General features: G+C 36.2%; 1 protein-coding gene and 1 pseudogene across 2 annotated transcripts; one reads left to right on the plus strand and one right to left on the minus strand.

Annotated features, from left to right (window-relative positions):
* The window catches only part of LOC107596322 (receptor-type tyrosine-protein phosphatase-like N), a 20,735-nt pseudogene extending 8,300 nt beyond the window's left edge, over positions 1 to 12,435 (plus strand).
* Positions 12,436 to 15,766: 3,331 nt separating this feature from the next.
* LOC107596329 (sorcin-like) lies at positions 15,767 to 21,368 on the minus strand. 2 transcript variants are annotated; one of them, XM_016287038.1, is made up of 9 exons: positions 21,231 to 21,368; positions 17,743 to 17,766; positions 17,569 to 17,712; positions 17,414 to 17,483; positions 17,110 to 17,153; positions 16,814 to 16,961; positions 16,453 to 16,566; positions 16,257 to 16,315; positions 15,767 to 16,095 (listed from the first exon to the last, which is right to left on the minus strand). In XM_016287038.1, exons 1-9 carry the CDS (start codon positions 21,252 to 21,254, stop codon positions 16,069 to 16,071), a joined length of 654 nt encoding a protein of 217 aa, XP_016142524.1. In that variant the 5' UTR covers positions 21,255 to 21,368; the 3' UTR covers positions 15,767 to 16,068. The 2 variants fall into 2 exon arrangements, with proteins under 2 accessions (XP_016142524.1, XP_016142523.1); XM_016287037.1 differs by having other exon boundaries at positions 17,569 to 17,766; positions 21,231 to 21,367.
* Positions 21,369 to 21,389: the final 21 nt, after the last annotated feature.

The raw sequence follows: 21,389 nt of genomic DNA on the forward strand, positions 1-21,389 counted from the left end.
TGGGGGGGTGGGGGGGGGGGGGGGGGGGATGAATGCACATGTGTCTATACAGCCTTCTCACTCTGCCCGATGGGGTTCGTCTACTGAAGACCCTTGCTGAGAGGATCCATCTCACCACTGGCTCTTTCATCAATATCAGGTAGGCCTAGGTTTAGAGCAGGGAGGCGGTAACAGCTGAGTAGAGTCCCAGATTTTGCTTTGGTGGTGGGCCTTGATTAGATCTTGAAAGTATACTAACCCTATACTAAAGCTTGCAAAGGCATTTGCTAACACAGAATTTCTACAGAGGCAAGCTGTTTAACCTAACTTAGCTTAACCAATGCATTACTAATTTGACATAAATATGTTATCAATGCAAACAGTCTTGATTGCTGTTTGTTGATTTGGTTAGGAAGCAAATGCTAATCCCACTAACCCTTTTTACTAAATCAAACTGTGGTGAGCTGGAACCTTGATCCATTGTCCTTGGAGGACAGAGGGGGATGGCTAAGAGGAAAATAAGGAGAGAGAGAAAAGGAAATGGAATGAACTGGCCTCAAAAGTGGATTTGCTCCACTAATTGTCCTCCCCTTATTGCTTGGATCCCAATATCTAACACACATAATCAGGGTTTGAAATTAACGCCCACCAACCTGCCAAATGCAGATGAAAATCAACCGTGGTGGGTAACGCATATAAACTCACTAGCCAAGTAGTTATTTGACGTATTTGATTAAAGATTATGAGGGCACATTAATTAAAAAAAAATAATGAAGTGCACAGATAAATCATTTATAATAAACACTACAATATTACATATAAAAATAAGAATTGTACATTTTGATTTCATGGTGACTTTAAAAACGACTGCGCAATGGATGAGAAGCACCACACCATGGAATTTATTTACAATTTGAATATGTGAAACGTCACAGAGAAGTTTATATTTTATTTTTACGGTATCTACAAACAATGATTGACGGTCGTAAAAAAGAAAGCCATTAAACTATGCGGAGTCAGATTTAATAATACATATATTTAAATCTAAGATTTAATTTTGATAATCTGGTTTTATTTGTAATAATATAAGTTGTGAATGACCAAAAGTTTCGTTGCCAAATTAGCTGGTGAGTAAAAACATTTAATTACAAACCCTGCACATAATCATACAGGAAACTTGCATGTGATAAAAAAAATTCTGCTCTACAGTGTGGTTGGTCCAGCTGTCACTTTCCGGGGGCTCCCAGAATTTAACAGCAAGTGAGGTGTCCGAAAAGGCTGGTAAGTAATGAAGACAAATGTTTCATGGCTATTAAGAGTGATGTCTGTCACACAAGTGTTTCTGAGACACAAAAATGGCTAAAAAGTCATGCAAAGTAATGTAAAAATTAAAGACCTGATAGGCTTTGTTTTGTTGTCTTGATATAAACAGGACATTGGGGCATGGCAGAGGGCTTTTAATTTTTAATTTTATATTACCACACTGTTGCCACTAGTCAGAAGTGTTATTAGGGGGAAGGGCATTCTCATTCTAAAGAGCATTTGATTTGACAAAATGAGTGAGTGCAGCATGAGTCATCAGCATTTTTGTCTGTTTCTGGAAGCGAAAGCCTGTGTTTTAAATATGTATGAAAAATCAATTTTGACAGCATTTAGATGTACACTAACATATAGCTGTCCTTAAAACCAGACTAATGTCACAAAACTGTCACCACGTCTGAATACATACACATGTGACCCACATTTGCTGAATTCTATATTAATGTACTAAGCCTATATAGGACTAGTATAAATAATTAATGTAAATATTAATTGAACATTGGTATATTTTATCATATTTCTGTTACCGCAGCTTTATAATAGCAATAAGCTACTTGAAGCCATGCATGCTATTTATTAGGGATGCACGATATTATCGGAACGATATCGGAATCGGCCGATAATGACTTGAAATGTAAACATCGGCATCGGCCCGATATGAAAAATTATGCCGATATGCCTTGCCAATAAGAGGAATAACTCACATGTGCTCAGGGTGTGCTAGCAATAAGATTACATCAGCAGATATGGTAATTTTTGAAGCAAACTTTTGCCTGAATGGTGATTAGATTAGTTGTTTTGAATAATGCGTTATTTGTGCGAGAAAGTCAACAGTCTCTAGCACGCATAACAGCAGCAGCGGCAGCCTCGGGTCCTAATGCTCCTCCTGTAAGTCGTTTTATTTACTTAGGGGGCGCTGTTGGCCTACTTGTAATAGAATGAAAGTAAAATGCGTTTCTGATTAAATTAAGCAGTAATCAATGTCACAAAATCACGAGTATGCTTTGATTTAACGTCAAAAGTTATAGCTTCCATGAATAAAAATCACAAAAATGACACTTGTAAATTAAATACTTTTATATATACAGATCTATTCATTAATGTGTAATGTTGTTTTTTTTTCCAAATGGATTATGAAACTTAAATATAAGGAACTCTTTTGCTTTAGACCATCTACAAATGTTAAATCTTCAAATAAAATGTTAAGGTTACCACTGCATTTGTCTGAAAAAATCTGTCTGAAAAAATAAATAAATAAAATGCAGTAATTGATTTATAGTTAATGTATAGTTATTTTCAGCTTTCAGTGTACTCTCATTATAAAATAAATTCATTAATTGTTTATTTAATTCTAACAAGTAAGTTTTTGTTAACTAACCAAAATTAAAAATAATTTGTTGATAATCTCTGCGCAAGAGAGACTTGGTGTTTTTATAAAAGGAAATATATCGGCATCGGCTATCGGCCAAAATGAGTTGAAAAATATCGGCATATCGGATATCGGCAAAAATCCATTATCATGCATCCCTAATATGTATGCTGAGAAAACATTAGAATAAGCTGTCTTTGACTGTCTTCACATTTATTTTTTCCCATGCAGTGCCTCAAAAGAACCTTCTAGAATCAGAGACTGGTCTAAAGGTGCTTCAGGCAGGTGTTGGGGAGGTAAGGATGCGCAGAAATGTTAACCCAATGTCTTAACTCAACTGTGCCCGTTGTTTAGTCCTTTCCCATGAAGTTCTATCTCTTTTATGCTTGAGGAGGGAATATCTCACAAGACCCCTGACACCCACCCCCGTCTCTTTTGCTTTGTTGCTATGACAACGACATCATACGTGTCAAACTGTCAGGCGACAGCCGCGTTCACGACTCGGAGCGCGCGGCCGATTGGCATCCCAAACGCTTCTCCCCTCAGAACGCAACATTCCCGAAAAACATCAGGATGCCCGTGCCAGGGCTGAGCGCCGTCATCGTTGTTCGTTTCCCGCGAACTTAAATTTACCAAATATTACAGCTCCTAACAAAACGGAACGAAATTCGAATGTCAAACCGGCGGAAAAGAGCTCTACGGTTACTGCACGTACAGATTTGTGCTCATCTTCGGGGGATCACCGGGCGCGAGCGCTTTGCGTTCTCCATTAGTTTATAGATTTTTTGGTGAGTTAAACTTTCTCTTGAACTTAATTAAATATTACGTTATATTAATGTCATGTTACATTATTAAACATGTTTATTAGTCAGATACAAGCTCGTACGGGGCAGTAAAACAACAAAGAAATCAGCTTTTTATCCCGTGAATGATCCACCTACCTGTCATTTCAGTTCACTCGTTTTTGGTTCGTTATTTCTTACCTGTTTTTATACAGTCTATGTTTCTTACAGACCACATGTGGCGGGAAAAACTATGAAAATGTGACCGTTTTTACCACATACTGCTTACCTCTTTGGTTTTTCCCAGCATTAATTTTACTCACCCTTCGAAGTCAGTGGTTTCAGGCTAGCTCATGAATCAGAATTGCAATAAATAAGTTTACAGGCCACATTAGAGACGGGCCAGTCTGGCTTTATTTGAATCTAGGAGCCTGCGGTAGTCGTTAAACTGTTTTCATTGAACTGCTCAGTGATTTGTTAAAATAAAGAACGCGCAATAAAAATGACCAATCAGAATGATTTGCACTCAGAATCTCCGCACAGACTGTGATGTCAGGTAAAAATGGTTGCTATGGCGACAAGGTCGGTGTGGTGTGCACAGGAGTGATGATGTAATGCCCTGGCTCCTGTGTGGGGGTCTGCATCATTCCAGCAGAGGACTAGGACATTATGTGTGATTCCTGTGTTGAAATGCCTTGTAATAAAGGATTTATGTTGTCTTTTCCTCTCTCTGTTTTCTCTCATCAGTTCCTTGCTTTCTGTCTGTTGTCATTTTAATGACCATGGTGCTTACATCAAACGTTGTGATGTTGCCATAGCAACCAGTGACCCCACTAAGATCATACTTCCAGACAGTAGGGTGGGATTGGTAGTCCTGTTTCAAATGTTTGTTTTTAATACTCGTCTTTTCCTCATGGACCCTCTCCCTCTCTTCACTTTTCCATTTCAAAATGTTACAGATGCACAGTGCTTTATGGTTCCTCTAGGATAGTAAATAGGGTTAAATCTCTTGTTTATATCTATTTGTTCAATGTTAGTTTGATGGTAGCAACATTAATTGGGGCTATGGGATGTATTAATGATTTGTGATTCATATGTTTGTTTTCATCTCTCTGTTTTTGTGGAAGAATGATGGCCATGCGTTGCCAGTGGCAACACGTGTACGTGACAACACCCAGTGGGTGTTCCTCATGTTTGTGGGTGTGGCTTGTGTGGGTGGACTGACCATCACCTGTCTGCGCACCCATGCCCGCCAGTTGGCCTCAGGGAAACTAGGACTTGGACCTGAAGCAGGAAATGTGACGCATTATGAGTACCAGGTTTGGAACTGTTTGGCATGCTCACTGCATCGCATCTCTGCAATACAGACATTCTCTGCAGCCAAGCTATTTTAATCCCAACTGATTTTAGCAGCTTTGCTCGTGATGGCATGATACTGTCAGACACTAATGTGATCAGATTTATTTGATTTGAGAATAAGCAAACCAGAGCAAATTGATTAGCTGCAATATTCAGTTACTGTGAATTGCATATGCAGCATGTACTGCAATTTGTCAGTAGTCTTTTTCTCACATCCTCTATTTAAATATCTATTTTCTTAATTTCTCAGGATCTTTGTCGGCAGCACATGGCTGCTAAGTCCTCTCTTGGAAGGCAGGACTGCGGGGTTGGAGCTGCAGATGGTGCTGGTCCTGGAGGAGGAGGAGGTGGTGGAGGAGGAGGAACGGATACCTCACGAGTCAGCAGTGTGTCGTCACAGTTCAGTGATGCACCTCAGCCAAGCCCTAGTTCGCACAGCAGCACCCCCTCCTGGTGTGAGGAGCCAGCGCAGTCTAACATGGATATTTCTACAGGGCACATGATACTGGTAAACACACATACCCTTATTTACAGATGCAGAAAAATGAATTTCCAGCGCATAACATTAATGGCCCATTCACACCAAGAATGATAACTATGAAGATAACTATATTAGCATCCACCATAATGGACGATAACATTCTGTTTATTATAAGCACATGCTGCACTTTTGTCGTCTGGCACTTTAAATCTTTGTGCTTTTTAAGGTCGAGTGGTTCTGATTAGATGTCAACGTCTTTATCAGTCATCAACTGGGAAAAAGGAAATTCTGAAAGTGATTCCAATGATATCGTTCCTCTGTGCCATTATCGTTATAGTGTTGGTGTGGACTTGCCTATTCTCAGAATTAAAACAATTATTAAAAATGTATAGGATAACACTTTGTTTTAAGGTGACAGTTACTCATGTTACATGTGCATACTATAGTAATTACAGTAAATTATGCATAATGACACCTAAACCAAACCCTAACCTTAACACTATAGTAAGTACATGTAGTTAATTATAATTTTTTCATTACTTGTTGTTTAATTACATTGTAACAGTATGTACACTATACAAATGAAGTGGAACTCTTTGTAGTTATAGGTATAGTCTTTGGTGTGAACGACCCTTAGTTTTTTCCCTTTGGTTAACACTTTGAATATGAATTGCCCTCCAGCCAGTTATACACATTCATATTTACTCCATGGTTTTACAAAGAATGTTTTGTTTCTGTTTTAATTTTGTTGGTATATTAGCATTCTCTAAATTTTCACATGTTTTTTAAGTGTCACATGAATGAGCAGCTGAGAATTCAGGGGTCTCTATTCTGGTGTTTGTCTCTCTCATGCTTTCTAGGCATATATGGAGGATCATCTGAAGAATAAAGACCGTTTGCTCAAAGAGTGGAAGGCTCTGTGCTCCTACCAGGCAGAACCCAGCACCATCTCAGCTGCCCAGAGTGAAAGTAACGTCAAGAAGAACCGCTGCTCTGATGCCGTGCCCTGTGAGTAAGACCCCAAAGCTTCCCCACCCCCCTGCTAGTCTTGAAACTCCTTAATTTTTATGTAAGTGTGCCTGAACGGTTAGTGCCCACTTTGTCTTTTTGGAAATTTTCTGTAGAACACACAACTCACTATTTATACTAAAAATGACACAGAATAATGCATAAGTACGCAAATTGGAACGCATCCTGTGTCTCGTCACACAACTCGATTGACTTCTCCTCTTTTTAATGGATTAGGAGTGTAATTGTCAGTTTTTGCAGATGACCATTCTAGAGTGAAGCTGAAGGCTGAGATTAACCCCTCCAGGACAGATTACATCAACGCCAGCACCATTGTAAGTATGTGAACTTGATGATCCTCTTTGCCCTGGAACTCATCATGAAACATGACAGTTTGAAGAGACTTTATTATGGTCCTTTTCCTCCTCTCTTTAGCTGAAATCTAAGATAAAAATCTAAAGCTAGAAAACCCTATTTTCCTTGCATCCCTTTTTGTTACCAAGGTGATAATCCATTTATTCCTCATAGACTTCCAAGGCTGCCACTGGTTTTGGAATCCCCCTCTCAGTGTTGCCATGGTTGCATTGTATTGATCTCATTCAGGATGTGTAGGTTGGGAATCTCTTGCTGCTCTGTTGTGGTCGAGAACAAGGGATCATCAATTAAGCCTTCATGTGCCTTAGGTCACATTAATGGCCTGTTGTCACGGTGATGGGCAGATTCAGGGTTAAGAAGGGCTAAAACACTGACCCCTGACCTTTCGTCCCCTATTGACCCTTTAGATCGAGCATGACCCCCGGATGCCTGCATATATTGCACCCAAGGCCCTCTCTCACACACCATCTCCAAATCTGTGTGTGGATTTGATAGCTATGTAATCATTTGATATAAAGAAATACAAGTTGCTTGAAATGAACATGATTTGTTAAATCAAATTAAAATTAGTGTGTCAGATTGGTCGAGACGCTACAACTACCATTTGAAATTAAATTAAATTTCAATTAAATTAATTTTTTTTCAATGATGTACCACAGTTTACATAAAAAAATATTTAGCTTTTCCATAAAAAATATTAAGCTGCACCACTTGTGACACTTGAGTAATGGCTGCAGAAATGTCAGCTTTGCCATCACAGAAAAAACAACAGAAAAAACAAACAAACTTTAAAATATAATAAAATAGAAAAGTGAAGCCTTTGTTTTGCAGCCTTGGTGAACATAGAAGAACATAAAAGTAAAAAAAAAAATCTTTGAATGGTAGTGTATTTAGAACATTTTACACAGTTCTATGTATTAATTAGCGCTTATTTGCTGTGCATTCATGTAAATACTGCGTGAATGGCATATTTTGTAAGCCATGTATGTTGCACAGATGGTTTGGGAGAGCGGATCATAGTGATGATGACGGCTCTGGTTGAGGACGGAGAAAAGCAGTGTGATCGCTACTGGCCCGATGAGGGCTCTTCTCTCTACCACATTTATGAGGTTTAAGTGAAAATGTTACTTGTGAACCTAATAAGATGTCCTGAGATGTTTGCTTTATGTAGTGTAAACCACATCAAATATTGTGTTCACCTTTAATTATCTCACTCAGGTGAACCTGGTGTCTGAGCATATCTGGTGTAATGACTTCCTGGTGCGGAGTTTCTACCTGAAGAACGTCCAAACCCAGGAAACTCGTACCCTCACTCAGTTCCACTTCCTGAGCTGGCCTGCACAGGGAATACCCACCTCCACACGGCCTCTGCTGGACTTCCGCAGGTACTGCGCATCCTTGCACACATACTGTACATAGTATGTATGTATTTCTATTTTCTGTGTGTATATATATATATATATATATTGTATTAAAGTATATATTACTATTTACACATCTATGTAGGCCTAATAATCGCCTGGTCATGATCGTTTGCTTTAATGGTAATTATTTGAGGTAACCGCAACTGTTGTACAAATCTGAAGAGTACGGAAAGTTAATGCATAATAATAGTAATAATAGTATATTAAAAAAACGATAACTATTATCATTATTATTATTTGAATTTGATTTACATTTGTATTTTGTTTATTTACAATTTATTGTTATTTATTATATATCAAGTTGGGCTGGGTAATATTTAAATTATAATTATTATTATTATAATAAAATGTTCATTCTAAGTCTACAGCTGGAAATTATACATTTTTAAATTCAGGTTAAACAAATAAGTTCTTAAGCTGTTTGTGTAGTAAGTTTACATTATAACTAAGTGTCATACACAAAAAAAAGATGAAATAATTAATTAAAATTTTTATTAAAAAATGTTAATTGCAAATGTTATTGTACCCAAAATTCCAAAATTGTGACAGCTCTATGTGCATATATGTGTATGTCATTTCCACCTCAAGTTCTCCATTTGCTCTCTCTTTTCTTCCAGCTGCCATTACATGATGTCATTCCATCACTCTTCACTCTTATTTCCTCCATTCTCTTCAGCCTCTTTACCACTGTCTCTTTGAACCTCTTACCCACTCTCTGTCTCTTTCTGAGAGCGATGGAGCGCAGTAGCGAGTATTGCACAGCTGTCTGTGTCATTTTTGTGGTTTGCAGCTAGTAGTCTGGTTCCAGTTGCATAGTCACAAAAATGAGCACAGACAGGTGTGGCTGCAGCAACGCTGATGAAACGCTCCATCGCCTAACTCCCCCTTCCCACTTTCTCTCTGCGTGATTCTCTGTCGACATCATCTTAGTCGCTTTTCATTTCCTTCTCTGTGTCTCTCCTTTCTTCGCTCACGTCCTTACATTTCATGCTTTTCGGTGTTTGGGTTGATGTAGCTTGTTTCTTACCACTGTTGACTGTGGTATAACTCTGCTCTTTTTGATCTTTCTGACTCTCTACTGTGAAGTGGTCCTGATGTTTTCCTCTGATCTCTGTGGGTCTCTACTCTACATAAACCTAGATTTTTACAGTGTTTGCAAGGCGATCACTGTAACGAAATTTCTCTCATCTTTATTCATTTTGTTCTTCACAAATATCTGCAATTATTTTAGCCTTAAACTACTCAATATATTCCACTCCAGACACCATTTAAACTTTGTTTCGTAGGTAATTGTAAACTTTAGGTGTGTTGTGCTATCTGTCTAGAATTTTTGTATCCTCTGAGAAAAAAATCTAAATCCAAACATTCGTCATCATCATCAATACTAATCACAATCATCATAATATTATATAAATACTAAAATAAATAATACCCAGAGCAACATGCTTATATTTTTTGTAAACTTAAAAGCTTCTATAAATAAAGATCAACAATCATTGTAATACTAATATAAACACAAATGTTTTGTGTTTTGTAAACTTTAAAATTTTAAAATATTTGTCAGCATCATCAGTACAAATCACAATCATCATTTTATTAAAAGAAGCATTTAAAAAGGAAAAATAAACACATATACACACACTACTGTACAAAGGTTGGGGTAAGAATTTTTTTTTAAATAAATTATTTTTATTCAGCTAGGATGCATCAAATTGATCCAAAATCACAGTTAAGACTTTTACATTGTTACAAAAAAATAAATGCTGTCTTTTTTAATTTCTTCAAAGAATCCTTGAACAATCTGTCACGGTTTCCACACAAATATTAAGTGACAACTGTGTAGCAAATTAGCTCAAAAGGGAAATGTATGTAAATAATTACAATTAATTATGATTAATTACAATTATTTATATCAGCTGCCAGTAGTAACTGTAGCAGGATTAAATTGCCATCAACTAATCTGTTCGTCCAGCGAACATTCAGTGTAAGTTCATATCAACTCTAAGGATATTTTCGTGGCCACAGAAAATACTTTCCTACAGTATTAATGCATTAGAGCATGTAGCAAGGATCAAAATCGTAAAGGGACATTATTCACAAGCAGGACCAGAAACCCATGTAATTTGAGCACAAAAGTTTTATTAACTAAACGCTAACACACATAACTAATCTAAACAAACAAACATACAATCATTCATTCATGGAGAGGTTGGAAGTGGATGACTGAAACCGTTAGAGAAACCAGAGAATGCAGTTATAGAAAATGAGTCAGTTAACCACCTGAGTGAAACCATCAGCGCCGTTTTATAACGGGGTCTACAGCTTATCCTAAACCTCTGTTTCGTTTAGTTAAATGTACGATACTTGCATTGCCTTGGCCTTGAACAAGCGTCCGGATGCAGTCTCAGATGAAAGTCTTGATGGTTTGGAGGTTCGGTGGTGTAGGAGTCGCGATCACGTTCTTCCGGGTTTGAAGAGTGATGAACTCCAAAAAGATGTTATTCTTACTCTGTGGTGGTCGGGAGTGTTTTCTCCCAGATGAAGATGATGAAGAGCTAAGAGAGACATCAGCTGAGATCCAAGGATCGTTGGTGAATGTAAAGACAAAGCCGAAGCCTGGCGCAGACTTGAGGGTTGCAGAAGGGTGCTAGCTCACATTCTCATCTTCTCAGAATATCACAGGAAAATATATTAAAACAGAAAACAGTTTTCTAATTGTATAACTGAGAAACTTTTTTTACTGTGTCTTTCAAATCAAACCCTGTAACCTTCAAGGCAAATAAATGTAGCCTCGATGAGCATAACAGACTTCAGAAACATTTAAAAAAATCATACCAACCCCAAACCTTTAAACAATAGTGTATATACAGTGTATATATATATACATTTTTAAATAAAGTTTAAACAGATTTGTATAGGCATTTATGTAATAAAAATGTAGAAACAAAATTTAAAAAAGCTCTATAATGTTTGTTGTTTAACATGGCAGATTTGCATAATGGATTTTGATTGATCTGCAGGCAATCCTTTATACTGCCTACACCTTTATAGTGTCGTGTATTCTTGTGCATAACTGACCGAGAGCGACATGTCATGACAACTGCTGAGCTAGTCCTGAGCTAATCTAACTTTAAAACTATTGCTGCCTTGCAAGCACTGGTATTTCCTTCAGGAAATCTCTCTTTCTGTCCCTCAGGAAAGTCAATAAGTGCTACCGTGGCCGCTCCTGCCCCATCATTGTGCACTGCAGGTATTTTTAACACATTGATGCATTTGAGGAATTAAAGATTTTTAATAAATTGAAAGTTAAAGAGTGTAGTTTGCTATGTTTTGGAGACAAGATGCAAGAGATGCTGAGCCTTCTAAACATTTTATTAGGTGTTTTAAAATAAAAAGAGTATTCTTGTGTATATGAAGTACTGCATTGATTCTGAATGTACTGCACTGGCACATTAGATGTTTTTTTCAGAGCGTATTGCTCACAGTAACAACCTTTCTGTGCAGTGATGGTACAGGCCGGACTGGAACATACATCCTGATCGACATGGTTCTGAACCGGATGGCTAAAGGTCAGCACATGATGGAAACCTGTAAAGCTTGTGAAGTGTTTAGGAAAGTAGGGCATACTGAAAATGTTTGTTGTTTTGTTTCCAACTCAGGAGTAAAGGAGATCGATATTGCTGCAACCCTTGAACATATTCGAGACCAGAGGCCAGGAATGTTGCGCACCAAGGTAATGAAGGACACAGCAGCAGAGCTGTGCTCAGTAACACCACAGAGCCCCATATCAAAAATCAAGGCACTATTGTACCTATAAAACACCATAGTATCAGCAGCCTCTCCTATTTCCCTCAGTGGCAGTAACTGCTGTATATCTTTTTCATTGATTCTGATAGTGTTATTAAAAGAGAAATGCTGATCTATGCTTTTTCTCTCCTCAGGATCAGTTTGAGTTTGCACTGACTGCTGTGGCTGAAGAGGTTAATGCTATTCTCAAAGCTCTACCGCAGTGAAACGAATGCCCATGACTGAGCAGGCACACAAACGCATACATACGCACTCACAAATTACATAGCAACTACATGCATGTCTGCATACATGCCTTATGTGGCCACTGAGGTTAGTATTAGGGATGTGCATGAGTAATCAACTAGTCGAGTACTCGTTCTACACCTAACTACTTAAATAATAAACTAATTGCAAATTGATTTTCCTTTTGCTGAAATGAACATTCTTACTAAATCCTTCACTTAAATCATGTTGCAGCTACAGTAAGTGTGTTGGGTTACACTGTGCTATAGAAAGGTGAGAGACTTAATTGTGCAATATTTTAATCTTTATGGGGTAACACTTTATAATAAGGTTCATTAGTTAACTACATTAGTTAACATGAACTAATAATGAACTGCACTTATACAGCGTTTATTAATCTTTGTTAATGTTAATTTCAACATTTACTAACACATTATTAAAATCTTGTTAACATTAGTTAATGCACTGTGAACTAACATGAACTAACAATGAACATCTGTATTTTCATTAACTAACGTTAGTGTAGATTAGTAAATACAGTAACAAATGTATTGCTCATGGTTAGTTCATGTTAGTTTATACATTAACTAATGTTTAACTAATGAACCTTATTGTAAAGTGTTACCCTTTATGGTTTTTGTTAGAGTCATGCTTTCCACTAGATAAAGATCCACTTTTATGGTGCCAAGTGCTAAACTACAAGAGTTGCGAGAAACTATTTGTGCAGCCTTTTTTCACAGCAGATTCTGTTGTTAGAAAATTAAAATGTCAACTTATAGCACTTGTATTTCTGAATAATATTAAGTTAAATGTTAAAATACATAAATATCAGTAATAAAACAATAAAATTAGATTTTATTATTTTTAACCCAGTGGGTAATTTGGGTGAGTTTTTATTATTATTTTAAATTTTGATATTTTATTTTATTCTTAAAATGTAAAAAATTTTAAAATTCTTACATTTTTTTTAAGAAATGCATAGTTTCATTTACATTATGAAAAACCATTTTAAACATCTATGTAGGTTTATGTTTATGATTACAACAGAAATCTAACGTGTTCAATGTTAACCTGTTAATTTTATTTGAAATATTCAAGTAGGTATAAATGATTCTTGATTTCAGTGTTACAGTACTTGACTTCAAAATTTCTCAGTGCCATCCCTACTCATTTTTGCTGCTTCCTGCACTTAAATACTCAAAAGTAGGGATGTAACGATTCACTCATTACATTATACAGTAAATGATAAGGTGTCGTTTTATTAGGCTATTACTGCACGTTTTTTTGTGAAATTGAAATAACAAAACTAAATTGAAATTTTAAAACAAACCCCAAATCAAACAAGTTAGTTATACAAATAAAAGAAATCTCTTAATATGAACAAACTAAGGCTTTGTCTGTGCTCTTTCCATTTAAAATTATAGGCAACCACTGGATTTTAATCATGATCCAAACAAAGATTACATGCAGCATGAGCCGTTTTTAATCTAAATTAGACTGTATAATTTAGAAATTTGAAGCAAAAAAAGGATGGTCTGACTTTAGTTTTGTGAAACTATACTGCATAAAACATATCTGAACGAAACAGTAGACGAGCTGAATGAGACGCAGATTCACTCTCTGACAGAAGGTGGCACGTATGAACAGCAATGATTCAGTGTTTCCTGGGTTACCGCTGTAAACAATAGGGCTGGGTTTTGACAAATTTCACGATTCAATTCGATTCTCATTCACAAGCTTGCGATTCGATTACCGTTTCGATTCAATATCGATTATTTTGGATATACTGTATATCAGGTACAGTACATGCCAACTAATGCTGTAAAATATACATGCGAGTCAGTTGGTTCTACATTACTATAATATTGAAGGTTAAAATTACACTTAAGTTTTTAAAATAATAAAGTTACAATTACATAATATTTCGACTTCAATTAGTTTTTAAAAAAATATAAACCTAATGGTGTCTGTCATAAAAACCAATTTCACGATTCAATTCGATTCTCATTCACAAGCTTGCGATTCGATTACCGTTTCGATTCAATATCGATTATTTTGGATATACTGTATATCAGGTACAGTACATGCCAACTAATGCTGTAAAATATACATGCGAGTCAGTTGGTTCTACATTACTATAATATTGAAGGTTAAAATTACACTTAAGTTTTTAAAATAATAAAGTTACAATTACATAATATTTCGACTTCAATTAGTTTTTAAAAAAATATAAACCTAATGGTGTCTGTCATAAAAACCTGATGGATTTATTCAAACATAAGTTAAACATTGAAGAACAGTAAAAAGTTAAAAATTGAAGAACAGTAAAATTTAATGTTATATGGTGCATATATTTAGCAAAATGCCCCTCTCTACAGTTTATTTTTCTATCTGACTAATGAGTTTATGGTCACCAAATATGTTTTTCTGAGGTAAATGTGACGTTACGTGACATTGTTTACAAGCCCATATTTACATCTCTGCGAGGCTGAAACACTGATTGAGCGATTACATGAGACCGGATACGGATTGTAAAGTTGTACTCTTTCTTTTAACTTACTCTCGGATGTTTAGTCATGTTTATTTTGTGCTGAAACTGGTATTAATGTGGAGGAGATGATCAGTTCACGTGCGCCTCGCGCTGCCGCGTCTGTTGAACTTCATCTGTGTTATCGTCAGTGTTTGCTTCACAACTCTCGTTTATTCGGGTGGTGGTTGTAGGGGGAAGGAAAACACAAAGTGTCTTAAGGATAAGCGTTGCTGTAGTCAGGTCTCATGTTCAAATTATTTAAGCCATGGTCATGTGGAGGCTTGCATGGAATGTGTGCCCTCAGAATTCTACACTTCCTTCTTCCCCTTGCATGTTCATTCATTTCCATTTTGGAGTTGTAATCTATTACACAGAATTATGACAGCTGCCCGCACAAGCAGAGCAGTATGTGGGAAAAGGTGCAGATTCCATTTGAGCCTACGCATGTCTCCACTGTTCATCCCAGTGACTCCACATTTCTGACAAATCCATCACACTTAATTTCATGAGAACTCCAAGTCAAATGCTGACATGACAGCAGACATTTAAAGTGGAAGATATGTTGAATTTCAGATCAGTTTTTGGAGAACATGCTGATATGCTGTGGGAATTATGATGAAGCCAGACATAGAGATTGAATTCCCTCTTTTCATATGGTCAAAATATCTTTCGCTACCTTTCTCTCTTTCTGGTTATTGTCCACAGCTTAAATATTCTATTCCTCTTGCAACTCAGTAAAAAATATAAATCTATTATATATAATAGAAATATTAGTAACATTTTGTGTCTTGTGATGATTAATAAAATCATCAATGCAGCATCACTGTGTACATGTCTTTTTTATTTATTCTGTTTTATTTGAATTTTATTTTTTAATTATATCTGATATATTGAACCATTATGTTTTCACATTAACTATACCATTAATTCTTCTGAATTTGGAAAGAGAAACAGAAATTGCTCTGTTGCTGGTGCATATTTGTATTGAATATTAAAAAAAAAAAAAAGACAATAGGGTACTCTTGTTGCTTTATTATATCCCGCTAGATGCTATGATTTTTACTACTTGCATGAACCTTGCCTCTAAATAAAGCCGAAACACAACTCTTAAGATATACCATGTTTTATTGGCAAAATACATGTAACGTGTGGTTATATTTTAACTTAATACACTGAGTTTATAAAGAATGAATATGAAATATTCTACTTTGGCACAAATATTGAAAGCTATTTCAGTCAAATATATGGTTTACTTCTATGTTCACATTACACATAATACTGGCAAATCATCAAATTTCTAAATTAAAATGGCCATACAATATATATAATAGTTTTACATATATTTATCTGGATTTTCAGTGATTCGGTGCTCTTCCTGGAGTGCATACTGTACTTGTCAGTAACTTCCTTTAGAGAGACATAGTACACAAGATGAACTGCAAGAGGAAATTGAAGATATTGTTACAACAGCTTCCCATAAGCTTTTAATGAAGTAATCTATTTTACTTCCACAATAATTAAGTGTGAACAAAAATAAGTGCCAATGAGGCAGAAAAACAGGTACTAAATGTGGCAAATTAGTTTAACCATGACTTACATCATCATACTGGAAGTTCACCATTCCTTGCTGCATTGCATCTCTCCTCTTGAAATTGTCTATAAAAAAAACCTCTCATATTGTTTGATCATAAACATTTTTAAAAGACTTAGTATTTAAACAGAACACTCAGTATAACTATAATAAGAACAATTATAATAACCAAGTTGTGTATGGATTTGAATTGCTCCCTCACCTGTAAGTGCCCTTAGCTTCACAAAACAGGCCACATAGTCATCAAAGTAGATCTTGCCTGACCTGCTGTAGCGTTTGATGATGGCGTTCAGAGCCTGAGGGCTGATTCGGTACCCTATGCAATCATGACAAAAAATATTCAGTTACATCACTGTCTTAGCCACATAGTACTTTTAGTGCAACTGTGTTGGCTAAGAGACCCCTTATAGAAAAATGTATATTGCATCCTGTAGTTTTCAGTTTGATTTTATCTTTATCTTCTTTATATTTATTCTTTGATATATATTTTGCCCTGAGAACTAGGTACTTTTCCCATCTCAGTCGATAGAAATAGTGTTACTTGTATGAAAGTTCACACTCACCCATGTTAGCAATACACTGGGACATCTCATGAGGTTCCACCGTTCCACTGCAGTCCCTGTCCACCATTACGAAGTTCTGCTTCCAGCCGTTTAGCACCGCAAACAGTTCTTTAAACTCATTGAAACCCATCTTTCCAGTGTAATCTCTCTGCACATACATGGTTAAAGAAACTAAACAACAAGAAGGGATCTGCTGGGTTACTGGGACTAGCATGAAGCAAACTTTTGACTCAAGTTGTAGAGATAAGAACAGTGCCAGCCAGAACAGATCTGATTTATGTTTCTGTGAAGGATACATCCAGCATGGCAATCATAATCCTGCAGGTTTCCAAACTGAAGGCTGGGAAAAAAGCAGTGAGATGATCATTTTAGACACTTTACATCTCAACTAACTCTCAATAGAGTATTAAGTGTTAGCAGATTAAGCAGATTGGTAGACTGATAGTTGACATGTGGTTGCAAAGTTACTTATAGTTAACCATGTCTAAAGTGGACTATCAAAACTAAGTGTTAACAGATAACCCACTCACTCTATATTAATAACTTGTTAGTCCAAGCATTTGGAGCTGCAATTTCTTTTTCTACTCTCTCTGTACTTACGAGTGTAGGTGCCACTGATTCCAGTCTGGGTGAGGCACCTTTGAAGTTCTTCAGCATCAACTTCACCATCCTGACATAACAATCATGTTACTACATGTTACAACAGGAGGGGACAGAAAAGACATTATATCCACATTCACACAGGCTGCTCTCACCTGACCAGCTACTGCTGTGAAATAGCCCCACATTGGGTCCTGGGTAGGAGGAGCAGAAAACGTCCCCGGGTAACCGGCATATGGCTGTGCTAGGTAACCACCTGCAGCAGGAACCCCTGGCATTGCCATACCCTGAGCAGGAACCCCTGGCATTGCCATACCCTGAGCAGGAACTCCTGGCATTGGTGGACCACCAAACTGCAAGAAAAAGAGCAACACTTTTAATGATCAATGCACCAAAATTAATGTTTTACTGAAACGCTCAAACCGAAATTAAGGTACTAAGGTAAATATAAAAAAATTTATATAAACATTTAAATTGCACATACGGCAGTCTATATCAACTTTAATTAATGATCCAACTACGTTTCTACTCTAATTTGTTGTAAATATGAACATTTAAATTGAGACTGCAATAAAAACTTGTTTTCAGACAGATTTATTTAAATATACATTAAATAATGAACACAATATTTTATGGTTAAAGGGGTCATATGATGCTATTTTAAAGATCATTATTTGGTGTAACAGAATATGTTGACATGCTTTAATATTCAAAAAAACATTATTTTTCAAATACTGTACATTATTGTAGGTCCTCTATGCCCCGCCTCTCTCAAACACATAGTTTTCAACAAAGCCCCCTCCTTTGACAAGCGCAGTCTGCTCTGATTTGCCAGCTGACCTAGTGCATTGTGATTGGCCGAACACCACAAGCACGCGTCGGAAATGTAACGACCATTACCATAATCGCAGCTTCAGCTTTCAAAGTAAATATCAAGACAGTTAATAATGTCGTTAGTTTTACCATCAGTTCAAGCCTGAAAGGGCAACAGAGTCGTGTGACAGACACAGTGACGATGCAGTACACAAGCCGCGGTTAAGACAGCTGACGTGCTATGATTTCTGACAGACTCTCCTGTGATGTGACCCTGTTCCCCTCACACACACACACACACACACACACACACACACACAACGCGTTACTCTGCGCTGCGCAAAACTCCGCATTTGAACAGTCAATAGCAAATACTTAAACTAATAACAAAACATACCTACAGTCGCTGATTCAGAAGCGCCAGATTGTCATAGCAAAGTCGGAATTGACCTTTTTTTTTTAGAAATAGCCTTTGTGCACAGCCAGCCTTGTACTCTTCTAGGTTCAAAAAACTGTCGTCCATAAAATGCTTTGCACAAATTTGAACATCTGGGTTGTGCTGTTCTGTTTTAAATAAATCTTAACCAATGATTCCTAATTGCATCTACTTCCGGAAGGCCAAATAAAGTGCTTTTGCTTTCGCACTGAAACACACAGCGTCTCCCTGACATGCTGCATCAACACTACTGCTGTTCCTGAAACCACGCCGCCTTTCTTTGCATGAACATTTGGGCGGCATTATGCTAATATTTCCACATAGTGACGTAGATATGTGGGGGGCGTGTTAGAACGAGCTGTTTTAGGTAGGCGTGGCTGACTCTTAACTTTTATAAAGAATATCTCTTTGGATTTTTGACTTTAGTCTTTGCAACTTTACAGATCTTCTTTATGCACCAAGAGCTTGTAACACTCCAAAGAGAATAGTGCATCTACTTGAGCCAAATGCTCCTTACTAAAGATTTTTTTCTAGTAAACTAACAAGCTGTGGACATGGCTTTCCTGAGGTAAGTGTAATGTTACATTATTTACAAGCTTTTTTTATTGACGCCTTTCCACAGTTGAAATACTGATTACATGAGATGATACATTTCAGTAAATTGTACTGGTTCTTTCAACTGATACCTTCTGATTTTCATTCATGTTTATTTTGTTCTATAACTAGTAGCAAAGATGAAGAAATGATCAGTTCACGTGCACTTTGGGCAAATGTCGCAAAAGAAAAAAAATCAACATTTATTGTTTGAATTTCGTTTGTGAAACTGGCAAAATTTGAAAGCTCATGCTTTGTTTCATATTAAAAGTAACAAAGCACAAAGTTTATTTCAATTATTGGATGGCAGGCTCGCTAAAACAAATGTATTGTTATATGTTTTGTTTGCACATTAACTGATAACAGCAAAGACAAAAATACCTCAGTTAATCCAAATGAAGATTGACTAAAACCAAGAAATAATTATCAGATGAATATTTTCAGTTGACGAAATTTCGGTGCATCTCTACTTTTAAAACATTTTAGAACAAGGACTGTCATTCAAATTCAAGTGGTCCGCCCATGAAAACAGTCCTATTTACAACTAGAAGAAAAAAATAATTCAAAGAACATTGAATACTGAGTAATGTATTCCAATTGTTAAATACCATGAACGTATATATAATTCCACTTGGATTTGCTCCACAACACACAATTATCTAATTATACTGATAACAAACATGGCCTGACACACATCCCACTGGGTTTTACCAAGAGTGCAGACAGGGCAATGAGTGTTTGGCCTAAATAAACGCCAGCCTACATGTTCATAGTTGAGAGGCTGATGCATATATATGTGTGGTTTCTGTGGTAAAGACCGTGCAGTTGTGTATATTCCCTTCTTTTTGTCCACTTTAACCTATGTTTGTACTAAATCAGACAGGTATATAAGATCAAGCAGAGTCAGAAGAACCATGACTTGAAGCAGAAAATGCCAGTGAAAGTAGCTATATTTCAGATGTCAGGAGGAAATTACACAGTAGAAAAAAAGAGATTACACTACAATATACTGTGACATTAAAAAGTAACATGCCAGCACGGGGACCAAACAATTGTTTAAAATGCCTATAAGCTTATAAAATAGTATTGAACTGAATTACTTTGTATATATTGTTCTGCTTACCTGTATTTGACTACACTTTGACTACACAGCAACCTGTTGCTGGGACAGTATCCTCAAAGGGACATCTCTGTACTTTATTTACCCCAAAAAAGTATTACTTTAAGGGTACATATGTACCTTTTAGTGATAGACAAGGTACAAAGTTGTCCCTTTAAAGATACTGCACCAGTGACAAGCTTGTTAATATAAATAATAATTTATTTATATATTATTATATATAATCTTTGCACTTTTTTTTCTGTCAGTGATGGATAACTTACATAATTGTTCAGAATTTATTTCATTTGATTAATTTATTATATTAATACATTTAGACTATTCTTAATCATTAATTAAACACAGATTTTAAGGTTTATGCTTAAAAGGGGTAATATATATATATATATATATATATATATATATATATATATTCAATATATTTTTTCTGAGGGGATTTTTTTTAATTTATTTTATTAATTTGATTTCTTTTATTAATTCTTAAGTAAATTTGTTTTAATAATGTTTATTTGTTTCACTAGATGCTTATTTTTGTAATGTTATGGTTTATGTATTGTATCTTTAGAAAGTCTTTATGACTGTAAAAATGCCCTTGTATAAAAAATTCCAGCGGGCAAATATTGCCCTGTAGTTACAAAGTGAATTTCTGAAACTGGGCTGAAGAATGACTTCCCGCATGTTATAGCTTATGCCTAATTCACATGAAAGAAAATGCAATGTATTTGGTGAAACTATTTAGGGCGTAATACATGCTAGCCACAATTCTCAACCAATTTGGCGTCTCTTTAGGCTAATTATCTTTTTTTCACATTTGAAAAACTGTAATTGAACATAGAAATGTAAGTGATACTTACATTGTTATATCCTGGATACGCCATACTTTATGATCGCACGTGCAAGGAATAGAAACGACTTAAAAATGAATCTTATGGGAAACTTTTCCTGCAACCTAGATCACTTCCGTATTTGTTTCACTGTGACGGGAAGTGATAGGATGACGTCATTCGAGTAAA

This window comes from Sinocyclocheilus grahami, unplaced genomic scaffold (assembly GCF_001515645.1).
Source record: "Sinocyclocheilus grahami isolate Dianchi unplaced genomic scaffold, SAMN03320097.WGS_v1.1 scaffold217.1, whole genome shotgun sequence".
Lineage (NCBI taxonomy): Eukaryota > Metazoa > Chordata > Actinopteri > Cypriniformes > Cyprinidae > Sinocyclocheilus > Sinocyclocheilus grahami.

Excerpts from the sequence above, each read along its gene's own strand:
- LOC107596329 (XM_016287037.1), bottom strand. The coding sequence starts at position 21,254 with ATGGCGTATCCAGGATATAACAAT. Across the intron at positions 17,484-17,568 it reads TCACAGCAGTAGCTGGTCAG|GATGGTGAAGTTGATGCTGA; the intron begins GTGAGAGCAGCC and ends TTGTTATGTCAG. Across the intron at positions 16,962-17,109 it reads TTATGATTGCCATGCTGGAT|AGAGATTACACTGGAAAGAT; the intron begins GTATCCTTCACA and ends ATGTATGTGCAG.